The 22,878-nt window shown below is 47.0% G+C and overlaps 1 protein-coding gene across 1 annotated transcript in view; it reads right to left on the bottom strand.

Moving 5' to 3' along the window:
- The window catches only part of med13a (mediator complex subunit 13a), a 113,608-nt gene that overhangs the window by 32,891 nt on the left and 57,839 nt on the right, over positions 1–22,878 (bottom strand). Inside the window, exons 4-10 of the mRNA XM_036937417.1 lie at positions 21,317–21,462; positions 11,158–11,373; positions 10,808–11,002; positions 10,386–10,548; positions 9,094–9,204; positions 1,871–2,635; positions 350–569 (exon numbers count right to left, since the gene is read on the bottom strand). Of these exons, the coding sequence (XP_036793312.1) occupies positions 350–569; positions 1,871–2,635; positions 9,094–9,204; positions 10,386–10,548; positions 10,808–11,002; positions 11,158–11,373; positions 21,317–21,462 (1,816 nt within the window). The remainder of the gene's footprint in view (positions 1–349; positions 570–1,870; positions 2,636–9,093; positions 9,205–10,385; positions 10,549–10,807; positions 11,003–11,157; positions 11,374–21,316; positions 21,463–22,878) is intronic.

The following is a 22,878-nucleotide window of genomic DNA, read 5'->3' on the forward strand; positions in this document are numbered from 1 at the left end:
AGAAGAGAATCAGAGTGAGAGAGGGGGCAGATAGAGAAGACACAAACTAAACTAAACGAGAGAGGAAATTAGAGAGGCATCAAACTATTTTGGCATCCCTCTGCTGGGATAATGTGAGTTGGAGCTGGCTTCCTGCGCAGTAGATTTGGGTGGGAAAAAGCGGAGTCCAGCTAGCGAGACATTTACAGTGCAGGATCGCTTATCTTGTGACCCTTAACCGAACCCTTCCTACTTCCTGAGACTAAAGGCGGTCACAAACAGTGGCATGTTGGCAGCAGCAGCAACAGCGATGGGAGGAAAGGATTTGACTCAGCCGCCCCAGTTGATGAAGTTGTAACTTTAGCCCTACCTTGTGTTTCTTCCCGGGCTGGCGCTCGCCGCCCATCTTGTCCTTCTTGTCAGAGAAGGAAAACTTGACGTCCCCGTCCTCGAAGGCGTACGGATCCACCTCAGGCTCGTGGTCGTCGTCGTCGGTAATGGCGGCGGCCAGGTACTGGTTCCTCCGCTGGAGGTACATCTGCACGCGCTCCTCGGACACCTTCAGAGGCCGCTTGGAAGTGGCCATCAGTCTGGGTGTGGATGGGGACAGGGGGAGATTTATTAGGTCAGGCAAGGCCACAGAGTGCAGTCTATCCATAGTAATCCATCAACATTCATGTGGGGAGGTAAAGCAAAGCATGTCTCTTCTTCAATATAATCTGTGAATCATTGTGTTTCATGTGTCTGTGTTCTAGTAGTTGATGTTGTGGTTGTTCAGATGTTACCAGACAGTGAGCCCTGCCGGGGGGGGGGGGGGGGGGGGGGGGGGGGGGTGACCAATGGGGAGTGAGCCAGCTCATGTAGGTCCTCTCTCTCGCTCCCTCCTCCCTCTCTCCGGCTCGGCTGTGATGTGAGGTGACAGTGCGCAGTGGCCCAAGCCAGAGATTAGCATCCATTCAAAGCTATGTCCCTGCCGCCAGGATTACTCCCTCTCTCTCTCTCTCTCTCCCTTCATCCCTTCCCTCCCTTTCTCCTCACCAGACTAGCCCTGCTGTCCTTAGCCCTGTTCACAGCACTGTCCAGCAGCCATCCCTGAAATGCATAACCCCTCAGACACTTCCCAAGACCACCACTGCTCGACCATACCTGCCTGCTCTCCGGCCCATCCTCCCTCTATCCCTTAGTCCAGCTCACCCTCTCTCTCCATCTCTCTCGCCATCCCTCTCTCTCCATCTCTCTCTCTCCATCTCTCTCTCTCCATCCCTCTCTCTTCCATCCCTCTCCCTTCCATCCCTCTCGCTCCGCTCCCTCGAGTCCACCTCTCTCTCTCTCTCTCTTTCTCTCTCTCTCTCTCTCTCTCTCTCTGAAGCGACACCTCTGCTCTGACATCAAGGCTTCAAGGATGTCCTTCACATGTTCAGGGTGGCGAGGAAGGATGAAGAGGGAGTTGTAATAGAGGGGCCCTGTGTGTTGAGGGGGTTCAATAAGCTCTCTCCAGTCTGTGCTGCAGTGCTGGCCATGCACATTAGTGATGTATGATGTCAAAAGGGCACATAGCGAAAGAGTAACGTGCCGTATGGGCTCAGCGCCACCAAACATTCAGACATTTCTGAGGCACGGGCGGCAAGGGGGAAGGGAGGGGGGAGAGGCCTGGTTGTGCTCTTTCAAAATACTTTTTTTGTAGAATGTTGGAAGTCCTTAAAAATGTGCCTGTCTGTCTGTGTACCAGAAGGGATGATTGGGTAGTGGATGGGTAGTGGGAGTCGGGGTTGGATGTCTGACCAGTCAGGGGCATCTAGCACCCTCTATGGGCAATAGTAGCTGTTCAATGGGGAGATAAGGATGAATGGTGAATGAATGAATGAATGAATGAATGGGGGGATACACTCACTCTGTGACAGAAACCACCTCTTGTCCTCCCGAGGCCTCGTCTCTCTCCCTGTCCCTCAGCTTGTCCCCAGGCAGCGTTGGCGTGGGTATCCCGGCCTCTTTCCTCCTGGGTAGGTTGAAGAACCTCCATGGCGCAGGGGAGCCGTCCTCCTCCAGGTTTACAGCAGAGCCTACATACATGGTGGGCTCCAGGGGCTCTGAGGGGTAGGACGTGTGGGGGTGGTGGAAGTGCAGGGACAGGCCATCTAGCCTCCGGGGTTCCCCCTCGCCACCCTTCTGCCCCACCAGGCAGGGATCTGGGGGCGGCTGGTAGAAGTGTTGACTGTGGGGTGTTGAGGGGTTCTTCATAGAGCCGTTTCCTGTCTCCTCTCCTCGGTCGCGCTCACAGGGGTGGGGGCTGAGGGGAGGGGGCTGGGGGGAACCAGTCATCTCTGAGGAAGAGCCGCCGCTACCCACCCCTCCGCCATGCAGCTGGAGGGGCTTGGTGACACTGTCAGAGGGGCGGAGGCCGGAGAAACCACCCCCCGCTTGCTGGGACCTCATGGCTAGCCGCTGGCCCGTCGCCACCTCCGTCTCCTTGGTAACATCGTCGCAGGCGGTGTTGCGGTGGTGGAAGGGCGTCTGCGGCCTCTTGGTCTGCTTGTCGCCCTTCTCGGGCTTGTCACCCCCAGCCTTGTGCTTTGTGGGTGGCTGGGTGTGGGTGGGCTGGCCTGATGACTGGGGCTGGCTGGGGATGCTGCCACCTCGCTGCTTCAGAGACTTATGCCTGGGAGGACACAGAGGAAGAGGAAGCATGCAAGACATAAATAAACTAACAATAATATAATTTGTTAGTATTCGTGAACATTCATTAGCTCAATAACTAGCGTTGAGCAGCAACACTAATCTAGCGCAATCAATAACCAACAACAAATTGAATAAAGCTGAATCTGTGGGAGCTGAGTAGCAATTGAAAAGCACGGAATCAATTAAGTGAACAAATGAGTCCCTCTCAAATCTAATAAACTTCTCATGTCATGCTGATGCTACTCTTACAAACATCTTAAACTGATGTTATTATTCTGCACTCTATAATTCCCTAACCAAAACCATGCATTTCATCTAGAATAGAGCATTCCCCCATCGCTGAGTTCATTGGGGAGAAAACAAAGTGAAACCCTTCTGAACATGACCCAGGTGGTAGGGAGACCTGCTTCTTGTTGGGTTTAAATGGACTGGAACGTGTTGTGGTGGGCCCTGGCCCTCACGGCCCCTACGACACACACACACACACACACACACACACACACACACACACACACACACACACACACACACACACACACACACACACACACACACTTTCCCCAGGCTAGGCCAGGGGAGAGCCAGCCACTAAGTTAGAACCAGTGTTGTTCACCTCTCATTTCACTGTAAGGGGACCGAGGAGCTACAAGTCCAAAGCCAGACTCTGATACTGACAAGTGGATGTGGGGGAGGGGTGCTTGGGGTCTACTCAGGGTCAGGTCAGCTGGGGATGGGTGGTGTTATTTGGCCGTTGGTATGTCAGCATGGTAACTGCAGGCAGCTCTTGTTGTCGTGAAGCAGCCAGCATGTTGACGGCTAAGCTAAGCTCTCCCTCTTTTATGGTGGGAGGGAGAGATCTATTGTCCTTCCCACTACCTGGAAGGAAAAGAATGGAACTGCTTAACTGTCGGCAGGCAAGTCGCAGAAAAAACAACACATGGAGTGGGTAAACACCATAGACTTACATAGATTACTCATCTTTGTACCCGTCTCATTATGGCGTCTTTGCGAGAATGGGCAGCGCCATTGAGGCTACCTCCATTTTGAAGTAGTCAATGTTCTTCTTCTACTACTTCTATGAGTTGGTAAACAAACTGAAGGGGTGCATACAGCCACCGGGAGTGTGTTGTTTGAACAGGTATGAAGCTAAGGTTGGCGATTTACTGCTACCTGCAGTTATGGAATGTTTGCTCATGAGTATAATTCATTGTCTGATCCCTCCTGATGACCTGGATTTTGTGATTTTTCCTTAACCCATAGGAAGTCCCACCCAGTTGAGTCCTCAATAGTGCTTCTCGTGTTAAAACAGACATTACACAAACACACACCATTGTGCCACACACACGGGAACTCCCTTTTCAATGTTACCTCCCATATGATGGGTTCCCTCCAACCAAATAACAGACTTCCCCCAGCTCTGTCCTCACCTCCTGTACACAGTCTGCCTGCCCTAACACCACCAGTAATAACAGACATCCCCCAGCTCTGTCCTCACCTCCTGTACACACTCTGCCTGCCCTAACACCACCAGTAATAACAGACTTCCCCCAGCTCTGTCCTCACCTCCTGTACACACTCTGCCTGCCCTAACACCACCAGTAATAACAGACTTCCCCCAGCTCTGTCCTCACCTCCTGTACACACTCTGCCTGCCCTAACACCACCAGTAATAACAGACTTCCCCCAGCTCTGTCCTCACCTCCTGTACACAGTCACCTGCCCTAACACCACCAGTAATAACAGACATCCCCCAGCTCTGTCCTCACCTCCTGTACACACTCTGCCTGCCCTAACACCACCAGTAATAACAGACTTCCCCCAGCTCTGTCCTCACCTCCTGTACACAGTCTGCCTGCCCTAACACCACCAGTAATAACAGACTTCCCCCAGCTCTGTCCTCACCTCCTGTACACAGTCTGCCTGCCCTAACACCACCAGTAATAACATACTTCCCCCAGCTCTGTCCTCACCTCCTATACACAGTCTGCCTGCCCTAACACCACCAGTAATAACAGACTTCCCCCAGCTCTGTCCTCACCTCCTGTACACACTCTGCCTGCCCTAACACCACAGGTAATAACAGACTTCCCCCAGCTCTGTCCTCACCTCCTGTACACAGTCTGCCTGCCCTAACACCAACAGTAATAACAGACTTCCCCCAGCTCTGTCCTCACCTCCTGTACACAGTCTGCCTGCCCTAACACCACAGGTAATAACAGACTTCCCCCAGCTCTGTTCTCACCTCCTGTACACAGTCTGCCTGCCCTAACACCACCAGTAATAACAGACTTCCCCCAGCTCTGTCCTCACCTCCTGTACACAGTCTGCCTGCCCTAACACCACCAGAAATAACAGACTTCCCCCAGCTCTGTCCTCACCTCCTGTACACAGCCTGCCTGCCCTAACACCACCAGTAATAACAGACTTCCCCCAGCTCTGTCCTCACCTCCTGTACACACTCTGCCTGCCCTAACACCACCAGTAATAACAGACTTCCCCCAGCTCTGTCCTCACCTCCTGTACACAGTCTGCCTGCCATAACACCACCAGTAATAACAGACTTCCCCCAGCTCTGTCCTCACCTCCTGTACACAGTCTGCCTGCCCTAACACCACCAGTAATAACAGACTTCCCCCAGCTCTGTCCTCACCTCCTGTACACACTCTGCCTGCCCTAACACCACAGGTAATAACAGACTTCCCCCAGCTCTGTCCTCACCTCCTGTACACAGTCTGCCTGTCCTAACACCACCAGTAATAACAGACTTCCCCCAGCTCTGTCCTAACCTCCTGTACACAGCCTGCCTGCCCTAACACCACCAGAAATAACAGACTTCCCCCAGCTCTGTCCTCACCTCCTCTACACAGCCTGCCCTAACACCACCAGTAATAACAGACATCCCCCAGCTCTGTCCTCACCTCCTGTACACACTCTGCCTGCCCTAACACCACCAGTAATAACATACTTCCCCCAGCTCCGTCCTCGCCTCCTGTACACAGCCTGCCCTAACACCACCAGTAATAACAGACATCCCCCAGCTCTGTCCTCACCTCCTGTACACAGCCTGCCTACCCTAACACCACCAGTAATAACAGACTTCCCCCAGCTCTGTCCTCACCTCCTGTACACACTCTGCCTGCCCTAACACCACCAGTAATAACAGACTTCCCCCAGCTCTGTCCTCACCTCCTGTACACAGCCTGCCTGCCCTAACACCACCAGTAATAACAGACTTCCCCCAGCTCTGTCCTCACCTCCTGTACACAGTCTGCCTGCCCTAACACCACCAGTAATAACAGACTTCCCCCAGCTCTGTCCTCACCTCCTGTACACACTCTGCCTGCCCTAACACCACCAGTAATAACAGACTTCCCCCAGCTCTGTCCTCACCTCCTGTACACACTCTGCCTGCCCTAACACCACCAGTAATAACAGACTTCCCCCAGCTCTGTCCTCACCTCCTGTACACAGTCTGCCTGCCCTAACACCACCAGAAATAACAGACTTCCCCCAGCTCTGTCCTCACCTCCTGTACACAGCCTGCCTGCCCTAACACCACCAGTAATAACAGACTTCCCCCAGCTCTGTCCTCACCTCCTGTACACACTCTGCCTGCCCTAACACCAGCAGTAATAACAGACTTCCCCCAGCTCTGTCCTCACCTCCTGTACACAGCCTGCCTGCCCTAACACCACCAGTAATAACATACTTCCCCCAGCTCTGTCCTCACCTCCTGTACACAGCCTGCCTGCCCTAACACCACCAGTAATAACAGACCTCCCCCAGCTCTGTCCTCACCTCCTGTACACAGCCTGCCCTAACACCACCAGTAATAACAGACTTCCCTCAGCTCTGTCCTCACCTCCTGTACACACTCTGCCTGCCCTAACACCACCAGTAATAACAGACTTCCCCCAGCTCTGTCCTCACCTCCTGTACACAGCCTGCCTGCCCTAACACTACCAGTAATAACAGACTTCCCCCAGCTCTGTCCTCACCTCCTGTACACACTCTGCCTGCCCTAACACCACCAGTAATAACAGACTTCCCCCACCTCTGTCCTCACCTCCTGTACACAGCCTGCCCTAACACCACCAGTAATAACATACATCCCCCAGCTCTGTCCTCACCTCCTGTACACAGTCTGCCTGCCCTAACACCACCAGTAATAACAGACATCCCCCAGCTCTGTCCTCACCTCCTGTACACACTCTGCCTGCCCTAACACCACAGGTAATAACAGACTTCCCCCAGCTCTGTCCTCACCTCCTGTACACAGTCTGCCTGCCCTAACACCACCAGTAATAACATACTTCCCCCAGCTCTGTCCTCACCTCCTGTACACAGTCTGCCTGCCCTAACACCACCAGTAATAACATACTTCCCCCAGCTCTGTCCCCACCTCCTGTACACACTCTGCCTGCCCTAACACCACCAGTAATAACATACTTCCCCCAGCTCTGTCCTCACCTCCTGTACACACTCTGCCTGCCCTAAAACCACCAGTAATAACAGACTTCCCCCAGCTCTGTCCTCACCTCCTGTACACAGTCTGCCTGCCATAACACCACCAGTAATAACAGACTTCCCCCAGCTCTGTCCTCACCTCCTGTACACAGTCTGCCTGCCCTAACACCACCAGTAATAACAGACTTCCCCCAGCTCTGTCCTCACCTCCTGTACACACTCTGCCTGCCCTAACACCACAGGTAATAACAGACTTCCCCCAGCTCTGTCCTCACCTCCTGTACACAGCCTGCCTGCCCTAACACCACCAGTAATAACAGACTTCCCCCAGCTCTGTCCTCACCTCCTGTACACAGTCTGCCTGTCCTAACACCACCAGTAATAACAGACTTCCCCCAGCTCTGTCCTCACCTCCTGTACACAGCCTGCCTGCCCTAACACCACCAGTAATAACAGACTTCCCCCAGCTCTGTCCTCACCTCCTGTACACAGCCTGCCTGCCCTAACACCACCAGTAATAACAGACTTCCCCCAGCTCTGTCCTCACCTCCTGTACACAGTCTGCCTGCCCTAACACCACCAGTAATAACAGACATCCCCCAGCTCTGTCCTCACCTCCTGTACACAGCCTGCCTGCCCTAACACCACCAGTAATAACAGACTTCCCCCAGCTCTGTCCTCACCTCCTGTACACACTCTGCCTGCCCTAACACCACCAGTAAAAACAGACTTCCCCCAGCTCTGTCCTCACCTCCTGTACACAGCCTGCCTGCCCTAACACCACCAGTGTGGAGCAAGGCGCTCCCCCGATCTATTGTGAAAGTGCTCCTAAAGCAGAAACACACAAAGCAAACGCCCAGAGAGACAGCATAAAAGTGCAGAGTGTCAAGCATCTATTTCTGTGCGAGCTGCAGCGTGACGTGTGCTTTTGCGGCTGTGTATGTGCACGTCTGTGCCAGGAGACAGCAGTGGAACATGCTGACTGCAGCCTTTCCCTTCAGAGAGAACACATGCCCGCACACACACAGGCACAGGGCTGTGATAATGTCGGACTGTCTGAGTTCCAACCCCAACAGAAACAGCCTGGCCACAGTCAACCTCGCATCCACACATTAACTAGACGCAGCAGATAATTTGTCAACATTAGGCTCAACAGACACTCTCCCTTTTTAGAGCAGACATCTCCCTAAACAGGCTTGTAGAGGTCAGACTGGCCCCTGGGTGTCTGCAACTGTGTCCCAAATGACACCCTATTCTCTACATAGTGCACTACTTTTGACTAGGGACCATGGCTCTGTTCAAAGTAGTGCACCATGTAGGGAATAGGATGCCATTTGGAGGGGGGGGGGTACTGTCTCTGGTGAAGAACAACGGCTTTAGCCCCACCAAGAGAATGCACTGTCTGAGCCACCAAAATAAAATACAAGCAGCCACTTGAACCCTGGCAGGGTTGTTACTTAACAGAGGAATAGAGATGAATGTCACATAGTACTAATCAAAAGTTTGGACATAGCTAATCACTCAAGGGGTTTTCTTTATTTCTACTATTTTATACATTGTAGAATAATAGTGAAGACATCACAAATATGAACTAACACATGTGGAATCATGTAGTAACCAAAAAAGTGTTACACATATTTTGGCATTCTCTACATGATTCCATATGTGTTATTTCATAGTTTTATGTCTTCACTATTATTCTACAATGTAGAAAATAGTAAAAATAAAGAAAGACCCTGGAATGAGTAGGTGTGTCCAAATTTTAGACTGGTACTGTACGTATTGACATTAAAATGCATCTCACATTTTAGACTGAAGTGTTGAACACTGTTTTGCTGAGTAAGATTCCAATGAAAATGGGTCAACTTCCCTTAAAAGGCAAACTTATAAACTAAAAGTATATCCTATTACAGAAGGCTTAGGGCGAAGGTCCCAAACCAGAGATGCAAACAAACAAACTGCATTGTTCACCTGGAGCAGTTGCAGTGTGACCTCTGTGCTGACTCTACAAAGTCCCAGGTTCCTACTTTCTCCATCAACTCCTCCTCACAGGTCCCATTAGCTGTCGCTGAGAACTTACGCCTGGAGAAACACACACAACACACAAGTGTCAACATTAAGGGTTTATTAACTATTTCATGTCAGTGGTGTGTGCCTGTTATTTGACAGACCTATTTGGTAAATGTTGAGTGTATACGCATTGAGGTAGATACTGTATATATTCTCTAGGCCAGGTGTCCTGGAAATTACCACCAGGGACACCTGAAGTCAATATTAAATGCATCTTTCTTTATTATCAGGAAGCTGGAGAGGATCCAACAAACTTAATGCACCAAAGTACACGTCGATCAGGAGCTCTGCCGGGACAGTCCCGTTAGTTCTTATATACTGCTTACACAGACAAGTTATACTTGGATGATTTAGCTTATTCATTATTCATAATTAATTCATTGTTAACGTTTGGTTCATGCATGTGACCAACACCTCACAAGGCTTCTTCTCTCCAAGCTGAGACCTTAAAATTGAGACACCCCTTTCGGTTCTCAAAACAATATTCTGGTCATACTGCCAAATTGCTTATAATGATAGTGAGGTTTCCTCCCAGGCACGATCAATCAGTCACTTGCATGAACTCAGTCAAATTGGTTATTAGAAAAGCACAAACATAACATTTTCCTTCACACAGGATTCCTTAACTGACGGCCCACAGGTCCAATTTACCCCACAGTTTTCTGAGCAAAAAAATAATCATTATATTTCATATTTTTATTTTGGACATAAAAGACTGTAAAAACACCAGCAAATCAGCTCCAAGTGATTTTCATTTATAAATCTGTTCCAACGTATTGCCCCGCATAATAGGGAGATATATTTGATCGTATACAATTGTAAGCAAGGTTTGAAATTATTATGTTTTTGTCGAATATTATATATGTTTGGACTTCTTGAGGTCAATTTGCAGTCTACAAATGATTTGTAATTATGTTTCGGCCACCTGATCATCCGCTCAAGAAAAAAATCGGCCCGCGGCTGAATCTAGTTGATGATCACTGCTCTAGGCTCTGTTGAGTGTGTCTATGATAGGGTAAACGTGTATGTGTGTGAATGCATGTGCGTGAGGTGTAGATATAGCTTTCCTGTCAGCTGTGTGTGAGCCTGTGCTCGTTGACAGTGTGTGTGAGCACGTGTTTGCGTGCGCCCTGATTCGGTAGCAATTGTACTTGTAGGACTTTGTTGAGAGAGTGTGTATGAGACAGACGTACTTGTTCTGAGCTCTGTTGATATTGCACTCCTGCCAGACCCTCTCCACCACCTGGCTGGCTAGCCTGCGAGGGATCTTCCCCTCGTGATGACTGGTGCTGTCCACACTGAAGCCGTCCACAGCCGACGACATCTTCACCCACTTCTGAGCCGACTGGGAGTCCACTTGAGGTGGGAAGGGAGAGGTTCTGAATCGTCTCACCGCACACAAGTGACAATATATATTGTCCTACAATAACCAGCTTTGAGACCCCTCTTGTCCACTACACACTATATAAGGGGGACATAAAAGTGTCACACCAACTCTCCAGACACATTTTAATATTGTCTAATTGATATGGTAAATCTTATTTACATAATCTACACTATACATACTGTCGTTTAAATAAACATCCATAGCTTTGTAAATTCTTGCTTATTGTACCTGTCTGGGCCTCCTCGGGTGATGTGGGGGGCGTGAGGGTGACCGACGAGATGGCGGGGTCTCGTTGGGATGCAGGCTCTTGGAGTCCACCCGTGTAGACGGTGGTGCAGTGGGAGGAACCCTGGGGGGCCACAGCCGGGATGTCAGACTGGGGCACCAGCACCAGGCAGGCTGGGTACACCATCCTCACACCACCTGGACCGAGAGACAGACATACACTCACGGTTAGCTACCCGGGTCATCACATCTGAATAAATTTTTTGTATGTGATCCCTGAGGGAATTGAAGCCCCATCCTTTCTTCCCTGCCTTATAGCAGACTTGTAGGGGAGACTGTTCAGTGTGTCTTACCGACAAGGACCTCCACAGCGGCCAGGGAGTCGTCCTCCCAGTCCATGTCCTCCATCTTGTCCTCCGATGGCGAGCCCTGCTTGTCCTTGTCTTTAGAGCTGGGGCTGATGGGATAGAACTGGTTCCACTCCTCAATCAGTTTCTGGGTGGGAGGGTCTGACAACTTGAACGACTGACCCGTCAGAGTCCCGTTCAGACCAAACGGACTCAGGATGACTGGAGGGAGGGAGAGAAAGAGAGAGACAGTCAGTCTCACTTCAGATGCTGTATACAGCCCTGTTTATATCAGAATAAATCCCCCCCATCCTACTGCATACATCCCCCACCATTACAACCACTCTCTGATTTATTAACCCCCCCGCATCCATTTTCCTTCCACCTATCACCCCTCCATCCCAGCCCATCCAGTGTTAATAATGTGACCTTTCCCCAACACAATTCTCTCTCTCCCACCAGCGCACAACTGGCCAAGCACTTCCAGAGACATACAGCAGCCCATCACTGGCATGCCCAGGCCTCTCAGAGCCTATAAACAGGGCTGTATAAAGTACTGATTCACAACACACACAGACAATGAGGTAGAGAATGATAGAGCCGACAGCATTCTGACCAAGCAGACACCTACACTGTATTTTATTTTACTAGGCAAGTCAGTTAAGAACAAATTCTTATTTTCAATGACAGCCTAGGAACAGTGGGTTAACTGCCTTGTTCAGGGGCAGAATGACAGAATTTTACCTTGTCAGCTCTGGGATTTGATCTTAGAACCTTCAGGTTACTAATCACTGCTCTAACCACTAGGCTACCTGCCGCCCCGGATATCATTCAATCACATGTAAATAAAGCCTTTTTGCAGTAGCAGTTGTCACAAAGTACTTTTTCAGTAATCCGGGCTAGACACCAAAGAGTGGACAACCTCCTCACAGCTTAGGATAATAATTAACAGAGAAGGAAGCATAAACGGAGAATGGTTGGGGATCATTACTGTAGTGCAGTCGTTGTCAACTAGTTTTGTCCCAAATTAAAGCACGTTTTCAGTCGCCACCCAATATTCGCATTGTGAAAAAAGAAGAAGCCAAAATGCCATTTTAAAAACCATTTTTAATGCTATATTGATATTAACTGAAGCAACTATGGAAATAATTTCAAATAATTCAATTTTGACCATATTCTTGATGAAGAATGTTAATAAGCTCTAAAAGCACTGGCTAAAAGCTCTATACTGAAATACGGGGATTGAAGAAAAATAGTTCAGAGATTCAATTATTTCATGATTTTTACTACTTTCTACTTGGTTGTAGTTGTTTAGAAGTTTAAGTTCAGACTGGAGTATTATCCTTTTTTTACTCAGACACCCGCGACCCACCACTTGAGAATCGCTGTTGTAATGTTTGGCCCTGTCCCTGTGAGTATTGATCTGGCCTAGTGGCTCACTGGCTGGACAGTATGGAGTTTCCAGAAGAGAGGGAGAAGGGGAGAAAGAGAAATGGAGAGAGAAAGAGAAAGGGTAAGACAGACAGACAGACAGACAGACAGAGACAGACAGACAGACAGACAGAGACAGACAGACAGACAGACAGACAGACAGACAGACAGACAGACAGACAGGGATTCATCATCTCTCCTCATTCGCCACCTAACAGGGGCTGGCTGGTGGGCGTGAGGGAGGAGGGGAAGAGAAGGCAATCTCACAGGGAACACAGCGTATTAGAGAAAGAGAACATCTAGAACACAGGGTGCTGGCCAGCTAAACACAAGCCACTCAAGGTCAGGACCTTATAAGAAGGCTGGTCAATCTGTATTCATTTCCCACCACACTGAGATTGGGTGGAGGGGACATAGTAACATAACATACAGTTTCCTCAGAGAATACAACAGGAAACAGACTGACTAACTGACTCATACACACCTCTGATGTTCTATGGGGTCCACTCCAGATCACACAATACAGCCAGGACTCCAGGACTTCATTCTTTCTAACATCCAACAACTGCTTCAGCAGAAATGGATTGACTATTGAGGAGAACCTAAGGTCATTTGCATTGCAGAAACACAAGCACTACACATCACAGAGAGAGTTTGAATTTAATTCCTGTTGATATGATTACTACATACCCTTTCTCTTTGTGTGTGCATTTCTATTTGGAACTAAATAAAAAATATCTAGCAACGCAGGGGAAAAAGATCAAATCCAACACAATTATGGAAATGTTTCCTTTATCCCGCCCTCCCTCCCTCCCGCCCTCCCTCCCTCCCTCCCTACCTCCTTCCATCTCCCCTTCTCCCTCTGTCTCCATCTCCCTGAAGACATGTCAAATATGCTCAGATCAGTTAAATGGGCTGAGAGTTCATTACATTCACTCTGCGCTGTTTTATGAGGTCATATCCTGAAGAGGCTGGAGCGCTCTACCGCACACTAAACCAAGCCTGTCAGAGGTGAGTGGTGGGGGAGAGAGGGAGGGAGACTAGCACACATCAGCCCATATCTGCCACTACGCTCAATCTGCTAAAACAGACACAACTCGTGGCTAGAACACACACCCTAGGAATTCAGCCTTTGGTTTGTACTGATGTCAAACACACAACATTACCCATTGGAAGATGGGGAGTGCTCTGACATACAGTACTGGTCACATCAGTGGTCCCACCAAAGTGCATTAAACACTGTATTTAATTGAAGATAAACATATTTGATGACCAGAGGACAATTGACTCCACATTAAACTATTGATCCATTTGCCTGTGCAATATGGAATCAAACACATAGAGCAGCATGTCTTTCAGTCTGCCACCTCAAGTCCCATACAGGCTATGGACAGGTTGCTATGTTGGTAAGAGCAGAAGCAGTACAGTACAGTAGCTAAGGGTCTGGTCCACTATCTGATAGACTTGACCTAACCCTGAGCTAGCATACATCTACACATCCAAGTATAACTGATCCAATTATGAAAGACAAGCACTGTAATTTTGAATTCCGTAAAGTGAGAGCGGAAGAAGTAAAACAATTATTGTTGTCTGACAAGCCACAGGGGTCTGACAACTTGGATGGAAAATCACTAAGTATAATAGCGGATTATATCGCCACTCCTATTTGCCATATCTTCAATCTAAGCCTACTGTAAAGTGTGTGCCCTCAGGCCTGGAGAGAAGCCAAAGTAATTCCACTACCCAAGAATAGTAAAGCCGCCTTTACTGGCTCAAATAGCCAACCAATCAGCCTGATACCAACCCTAAGTAAACTTTTTGGAAAAAAATGTTTGACCAGATACAAGGCTATTTTACTGGAAACATATTGACAACAGACTTTCAGCACGCTTAAAGGGAAGGACATTCAACAAGCACAGCACTTACACAAATGACTGATGATCGGCGGAGAGAAATTGATTATAAAAAGATTGTGGGAGCTGTTTTGTTAGACCTCAGTGTGGCTTTTCACATTATCGATCGTAGTCTGCTGATGGAACAACGTATGTGTTATGGCTTTACACCCCCTGCTATATTGTGGATAAAAAGTTGTCTAACAGAACACAGAGGGTGTTCTTTAATGGAAGCCTCTCCAACATAATTCAGGTAGAATCAGGAATTCCCCAAGGCAGCTGTCTAAGCACCTTACTTTTTTCAATATTTACTACTAATATTTAACACTATACATGTCAGCTACTACAGTGAGTGAAATCACTGCAACACTTAACAAAGAGCTCCAGTTAGCTTCAGAATGGATGGCAAGGAATAAGTTAGATCTAAATTTATCAAACTAAAAGCACTTGTATTTGGGACAAATAATTTACTAAACCCTAAACCTCAACTAAATCTTATAATAAATCATTTGGAAATTGAGCAAGTTGAGGTGACTAAACTGCTTGGACTAACCCTGGATTGTAAACTGTCATGGTCAAAACATGTTGATACAACAATAGCTAAAATGGGGAGAATTCTGTCCATAATAAAGCGCTGCTCTGCTTTTTTAACAACACTATCAACAAGGCAGGTCCTACATGATCTAGTTTTGTCGCACCTGTACTACTGTTCAGTCATGTGGTCAGGTGCCACAAAGAGAGACCTCTGAATATTGCAATTGGCTCATATCAGGGCAGCATGGTTGGCCCTTAAATGTACAAAGAGAGCTAACATTAATAATATGCATGCAAATCTCTCATGGCTCAAAGTGGAGGAAAGATTGACTTCATCACTACTTGTTTTTATAATAAGTGTTGACATGCTGAATGTACCGAGATGTCTGTTTTAACTACTAGCACACAGCCATGCAAACCCCAGAAGACATAAAGGTCTCTTCACAATCCCCAAGTCAAGAACAGACTATAGGAGTGCACAGTACTACATAGAGCCATGACTACATGGAACTAAATTCCACATCAGGTAACTGATGCAAGCAAAAACTGATAAAAATACACTTTGTGGACGAAAAGAAAAACAGAAAGATCTTTGCACAGTGTGTGCAAATGTAGAAGAGTAGGGAGGTAAGGCAATAAATAGGCCATAGAGGCGAAACATAATTACAACTTTAATACAAAAGTGATATATGTGCAGATGATGATGTGCAAGTAGAGATACTGGGGTGCAAAAGAGCAAGAGGGTAAGTAATAATATGGGGATGAAGTAGTCGGGTGTGCTATTTACAGATTGGTTGTGTACAGGTACAGTGATCGGTAAGCTGCTCTGACAGCTGATGCTTGAAGTTAGAGAGGGATATATAAGACTAGAGCATCAGAGATTTTTGCAATTTGTTCCAGTCATTGGCAGCAGAGCACTGGCAGGAAAGGCGGCCAAAGGAAGTGTTGGCTTTGGGGATGACCAGTGCAATATACCTGCTAGAGCGAGTGCAACGGGTGGGTGTTGCTATGGTGACCAGTGAGCTGAGATAAGGCGGGGCTTTACCTAGCAAAGACAAGGAGAGCATAGAGGTCGCAGTGGTGGGTAGTATATGGGGCTTTGGAGATAAAACGCTAATTATTTAATCTTTCCAATAGAAAAAAAATTAAAACATTTGTTAGGAATTTAACTTTAATTAAAAGAGTTGACTCTTCACATGAGATGATTTCACTGAACAACAAAAGAGAGGGAATGTTGAATGATCCCAAGTGATACATCGCATCTCCCAAAAACGTTTTCAATATATATCTGTAAAATTATAGTCTAGAAACTAACGCTTTGGTTGTCTTCTCCCTGGACCTCCTCAATGTCCACCTCTTGAACATCAGACTCTGAGGCCTCATCTTCAGTGTCACTTTCCAACCTTGTTGAGGATGGCTCTTTGTCAAGCTCAAAAAGCCTCAAATTTGCCAGGATGGCCAACAATTTGTCAACCCTTGTATTGGTCAGCCTGTTGCGTGCTTTGGTGTGTGTGTTCCCAAACAAGGACCAGTTGCGCTCTGAGGCGGCTGATGTTGTTGGGATTAGGAGGATGATGGAGGCAACGGGGGAAAGAGCCTCAGATCCACAAAGTCCCTTCCACCAGGTGACTGATGAGATATGTTGGCACGACTACCATATTGCATCTCCATCCCAAAGCACATGCTTGGAAGTGTACTTCGCCAGACTGCCAAGAACCTTGCCCTCATCCAGGCCAAGGTGGCGAGACAAGGTAGTGATGACACCATAGGCCTTGTTGATCTCTGCACCAGACAGGATGCTCTTAACAGCATACTTGGGGTCCAACATGTATGCTGCGGCATGTATGGGTTTCAGGCAGAAGTCTTCACGCTTTTTGATGTATTTCAGAACTGCAGTTTCATCTGCTTGGAGCAACAGTAAAGTGGGCAGGGCAGTACGGATTTCTTCTCTTACATCTGCAAGCAGAGTCTGAACATCAGACAGGATGGCATTGTCTCCCTCAATCCGTGCAATGGCTACTGCTATAGGTTTCAGGAGTTTCAGGCTGCTTACCACTCTCTCCCAAAATACACCATCCAGGAGGATCCTCTTGATGGGGCTGTCCATTCGGCAGACTGTGATATGGCCATTTCTTGAAGGGACTCCTTCCCCTCCAGGAACTGTCACATGATGACAACACCACCCCAACGGGTGTTGCTGGGCAGCTTCAATGTGGTGCTCTATTTCTTCTGACCTTGCTTGGTGAGGTAGATTGCTGCTGGTACTTGATGAACCTTCACATACCTAACCATTTCCTTGGCTCTCTTGTAGAGTGTCTCCATTGTTTTCAGTGCCATGATGTCCTTGAGGAGCAGATTCAAAGCATGAGCAGCACAGCCAATGGGTGTGATGTGAGGGTAGGACTCCACTTTAGACCAAGCATCCTTCATGTTTGCAGCATTGTCTGTCACCAGTGAAAATAACTTCTGTTGTCCAAGGACATTGATGACTGCCTTCAGCTCATCTGCAATGTAGAGACCGGTGTGTCTGTTGTCCCTTGTGTCTGTGCTCTTGTAGAATACTGGTTGAGGGCGATGATGTAGTTAATTATTCCTTTCCCACGAACATTCCACCAACCATTAGAGTTGATTGCAATACAGTCTGCTTTCTCTATGATTTGCTTGATCTTCACTTGAACTCTGTTGAACTCTGCATCCAGCAAGAGAGTAGATAAAGCATGTCTGGTTGGAGGGGTGTCAGCTGGGCAAAGAACATTCACAAATCTCTTCCAATACACATGGCCTGTGAGCATCAGAGGTGAACCAGTTGCATACACAACTCGAGCAAGACATTCATCAGTATTTCTCTGACTACGTTCCTCCATTGAGTCAAAAAACATTCTGATTCCAGGAGGACCATGAGCTGTTGCTATCGGTAAGGTGGACTATTCATCATTTTCACCTCAAATAGAAGGAGAGGGACTTTTGTCAGAGGTTGCTTGTTGTGAGCGCTGAGGGAACTTTATGCACTTGGCCAGATGATTCTACATCTCTGTTGCATTCTTCACGAATGATTTGGAACGGTATTTGCAAATGTACACAGCTTTTCCTTCTACATTAGCTGCAGTGAAATGTCTACACACATCAGATAGTGCCCGTTGCATTTTCCTGTAAAGATTCGAAACAAAATTGTAAAATAAATAAAAATACAATTCCATGCACTTGGCCAGATGATTCTACATCTCGGTTGCATTCTTCACAAATGATTTGGAACAGTATTTGCAAATGTACACAGCTTCTCCTTCTACATTAGCTGCAGTGAAATGTCTACACACATCAGATAGTGCCCGTTGCATTTTCCTGTAAAGATTCTAAACAAAATTGTAAAATAAATAAAAATACAATTCCATGTACAGACAAATAGTTAAGCAGTTAGATTAAACAACTGCTTTGTAAGATACATGTTTTAAATGGAAACATGTACGGAAACAGGTGAATTAACACTCCTCAGTTAGCAAGCTCAAGCAAGCTAAAAACCCACATGGTAGCAAAATCTAACTAGCAGAAATTAAAAAGTTTGAAATTATTTAAATACTTTGCTGTAGGCTACTATTTACTAGTTAACAAAAAATCCTGTATGTCATTTAAAATATATTCACCCCACCAAGTATTGTAATCAAAACTTACCAGAAAACATGTAGTCCTTGGCTCAGACAGTGTAATAGTGCGGGCTCAATAGCATGTCATTAGTGTGCAAGATCTTGAGAATAAGCTGTACATGTGATGGAAGAGTGCACTGTACATGTGATGAAAGAATGCACTGTGCATGCAGAGGGTTGCAATTCCATTGAATTGTGGATGGTTGAACCAAAATATGCCACAAGACCTAGAATTGCCTTATGTTAATCTCACAAAAAAGGTTCACTGTTATAAGCTAACTTTTTTTATGAATTTAAGCAAAATTCCCGGGCTTAACTTTCCATTGAAATTTACCGGAAAGATTTTCTGACCCTTTGCAACCCCACTAGTGACTAAAGAGAGAGTGAGAGAGTCACACAGTGTAGTGCTATGCTGTGCTGTGTAGATCTATCTATCTATCGACCTGCCATGCAAAAAAACAATCCCTCTCTACCATTACTGGAATTACGTTTAATAACCTGCTATTGATTATATAGACCAGCAGGCTTTAATATAAGACAATCTGAATATTTCATTTATACACTTTATTCAGACAGCTGAAAACAGAAGGGGAGACAGGCAAGTGGGAAAACAGTAGGAAGGGTGGATACGGGGATTAAACCTGGTCTGCGGCGGGGAGTTGAGTATATGTGACTGGCTGGGAGCGTTAGGCCTACCGCTAAACCACAGGCTCTGCACAACTAGTTTCCCCTGTGCCGCAATGCCGCTGCGCTCCAGTCAGATCAGAGAATGGACAAAGTGATCACCATTATTAGGTGGGTGGAGAGGGGATGCAGGGGGGCTGAGGAATTACTCAGAGTCTAACTGAGAGAGGAGTTGAGAGGAAGAGAAGAGCGGAGGTGGCATTTTGTTCCCTAACCTAAGGCAAAGCCCTTGTGCCTGGTGTAATGATCGCTTCTTCAAGCTTCCCTCCCCCTCCTTCTCCTCTGTAGTGAGGGAGCCTCTCTCACTCTCTTTCTTTTGTTGGGATCTCTTTTGTTGCGGTGTAGTCTCTCCCACCTCTCTGTGTGTCTGTGTTATACACGCTGCCTGGCGCCGTCTTTGCTGCTGCCGTTGGGCCCCGCTAATTGTACAGATGTCTATAGCAGCAGAGCTCAGCTAGTGGGGACAGCCCTCTGAGGGCTAGAAGGAGGGAGGGAGAAGAGGTTGAGGAAGGTGGAGGGAGAAGGAGAACAAGAAGAGAAGTAGAATGGGAGGTGGTGGTGGCAGGGGAGAGGTGGAGGTATTTGGGAAGGGTACGTGAGGAAGAGTAGGAAAAGGACAGGGAAAAGCCAGAAGAAGGGGAAAGAGGGGGGAGGGACAGAGAGAGGTGTGTGAGGGCTGGTGGTGGTACATCATTACTGTCAGGCTGTTTGATGAAGCGAGGCGGAGCGGAGGAGAGGAACGGAGAAGAGGGGCCTGTTCTTAATACCTGAGGATTACCCTTGTCTTCTATTAGATACACGACACAGAGCAGAGAGAACAGAGCAGTGTGTGTGTGTGTTTTGGTTTTATTATCCTTGTGGAGATCAGAAGTCCTCACAAGGATAGTAATAATTGGAGACATTTTGCCAGAACAAGGGCTACAATTAGAGTTTAGTGTTGTCATGATACCAGAAACCGATACACAGTTAAGCATCACATTACTCGATACCTTCACGATACTCGATACCAAAACGCTACCACGGCAAATAAAGAAGGCATATTAGCCAAAGTCACTGAATGCCACTTTATCCAGAGAGATAAACTCAGCTACTGCTCTGTTCAATCATTGGGCATCTTTTGAGTTCAATATAATTACATTTGCAATTCTTTTGAGACAGCCATCTACAGATTAATGAATCAATTATACAATCAGACAATCAATTTGACTTTGTTTTTACCAATCTAACTACATAATGGTAATCATTTATTTCAGTAGTAAACTGGGCAAATCAAGATGTAGTCTAGGCCTATCCACAATAGCATTTTCAATAGGATATTCAATAGGATACGATGACCGAATAAGTTCATTATTAAAGTTTTTGGTGGCAATCAGCTTTGAAATTAGCATGTTTTGTGTTATGGTTTGCATATTTTCACAAACAATGTTAGCTTTAGCTGTCAGCTAGCAAGGAAAGTTAGCCTACAAAGCTGGACGTTACGTTACAAGTGTTCTAGCCTGTATGAACATTGTTTTGCGAACAGTAATGAACAGTTTCAACCTTTCTACATGCCGTGTCACATTATTCAAGTGTGTTAACGTCTGTGCATCATGATTGGGGAGCTAACATGATGCAGCCCAGACTCCCAGTACAGGCTAGCAACGAGGGGTTGGCTGTGCTGATAGACAGGGTTGTTCTGTGAGTCACATTTGACAGAAGTACCGAAAGTAACCCAAATTCTAGTACCGAACCGTTTATCATGTTCTAGTATCAAAAAAGTATCAATGTTTTGGTATACCGTGCAACACTATACGTTTAGGAGTTAGGATTAGGGGTTTGGTGTTAAAGTTAGGGGTTATGGAAAATAGGATTTTGAATGGGAATCAACTGTTTGGTCCCCACATGGAAAGTTTAAAAAAAAATGTGTGTGTGTGTCTGCATGCCTGCGCCTGTGTGCATCTGCATGTGTGTGTGTGTCCACATGTGTGTACACTCCACTCCACCCACCTTGGAAGGGGCTGGAGGCCTGCTGGGCCAGGGTGAGGTGCTCGTCACTCAGGTGGTAGACAGGCTGGTGCTGGTTGATCTCCACGCTGGTGCACACGTTACTCTCCCCGTGGAGGAAGAAGGGGAACGAGCACGACAGGTGTTCACTGTGGAGGGAGGGAAAGACAGAGAGAGAACAGAGTGTGTCATTTTAACTTGGATGGACCGTTCGAGGAGCGAATGTGTGTGAACTGTTGAATGGATAACACAACAGAACAGGAGGAGAGGGAGGACGAGAAGAGAGAGAGAGCGAGGAAGGGCAAAACACTCAATTTCCCTGCTAATGGAGGGGTAGAGGAGCGGAGAGAGAGAATGAAGAGGAGGAAGATTAAAAAGGAGCTCTCTCTTTTGTGGGAGATGACCATTCTCCTGGCTGGAATACAATAGGAGGAGGGGTTAGGGAAATGACGTCACTGATTTAATGGAGACATAACATGACATCATCACAAAACAAATCAAGTTGTTTCATCGGTGGAACATAGAACTTAACCCCTTTACAGTATTATTCTCATACTACAGAAGAATGCTGTCTGTACCGTAGTGTGTTGATTTTGGATTTGTTGTTGGCACTCCAAGTGACCAACAAAGAGGGCGAACCCTGGCTCACACTGGCATGCCATCAAAGACGTGAGCTCTTGAGAACATTAACCTACACATACAGAGTTACAGACATGCCATCCAAATCTCTGACGTTGAAAAAGACACCTGCCAGTGCCAGCATGACTTCAACTGGGATGAGAGGACGTGAGAGAGATCGAGGGAGTAAGGGAAAGAAACGAGAGGGAGTAAGACAGATGGAAAAGTGACAGGGAAAAATAGCACGCAAGAGAGAGAGGAGTAAGACATGGACTATTGTCTCTGTTTCTCTGTGTCTGCTTCCTCTCATTCTACGCAGCACAGCCAACTGACAGATGACCAAATGAAAGCGGACGCAGTAAATTTGGGAGAGGATCAAAGAAGGGGGTGCCTTTTTAGAGGATTTGGTTAAGCAAATATCTCTCCCTCTCTCTACCGCTCGCACTCTCTCTCTCTCACTCACTCCCTCTATCCCTGGCAGAGTTGCTGCTGCAGAGGATTAAAACAAAGAAGGAGAAAGAAAAAAGGAGAGGAAGAAGTGAGGGGATCAGACTAATAATATATTATGATCATGAGAGGGTCTGAGGAGCTAAGTGGCACGAGGCTGGAGGAGACAGCATGTCTCCTACGAGAGGATAATACCTCGGCTGTATTTAAACATTTACACTACAGAGAGTATTTGTGTACCTGACATGCACTAACAAGGATAGACTACACAACAGAAATAAGTCAGTGACTTGATTGTATTATCCTTGATCGTTTTCTAAATGTATGTAACTACTGAATGTACTTTTTTTCAAATGGTCAAATCAATGAAATCAATCAATACCAAGAGAGGTGTTGCCATATCATATCAGCTGTGATACTTATTGGAAAAAATTGACCAATGAAAACAGTCACCATAACTTATCCCCTTGTATGAACTGTTTTGTTCATAAGATCAGTAA

The sequence above is a fragment of the Oncorhynchus mykiss genome, chromosome 12, assembly GCF_013265735.2.
Source record: "Oncorhynchus mykiss isolate Arlee chromosome 12, USDA_OmykA_1.1, whole genome shotgun sequence".
NCBI lineage: Eukaryota > Metazoa > Chordata > Actinopteri > Salmoniformes > Salmonidae > Oncorhynchus > Oncorhynchus mykiss.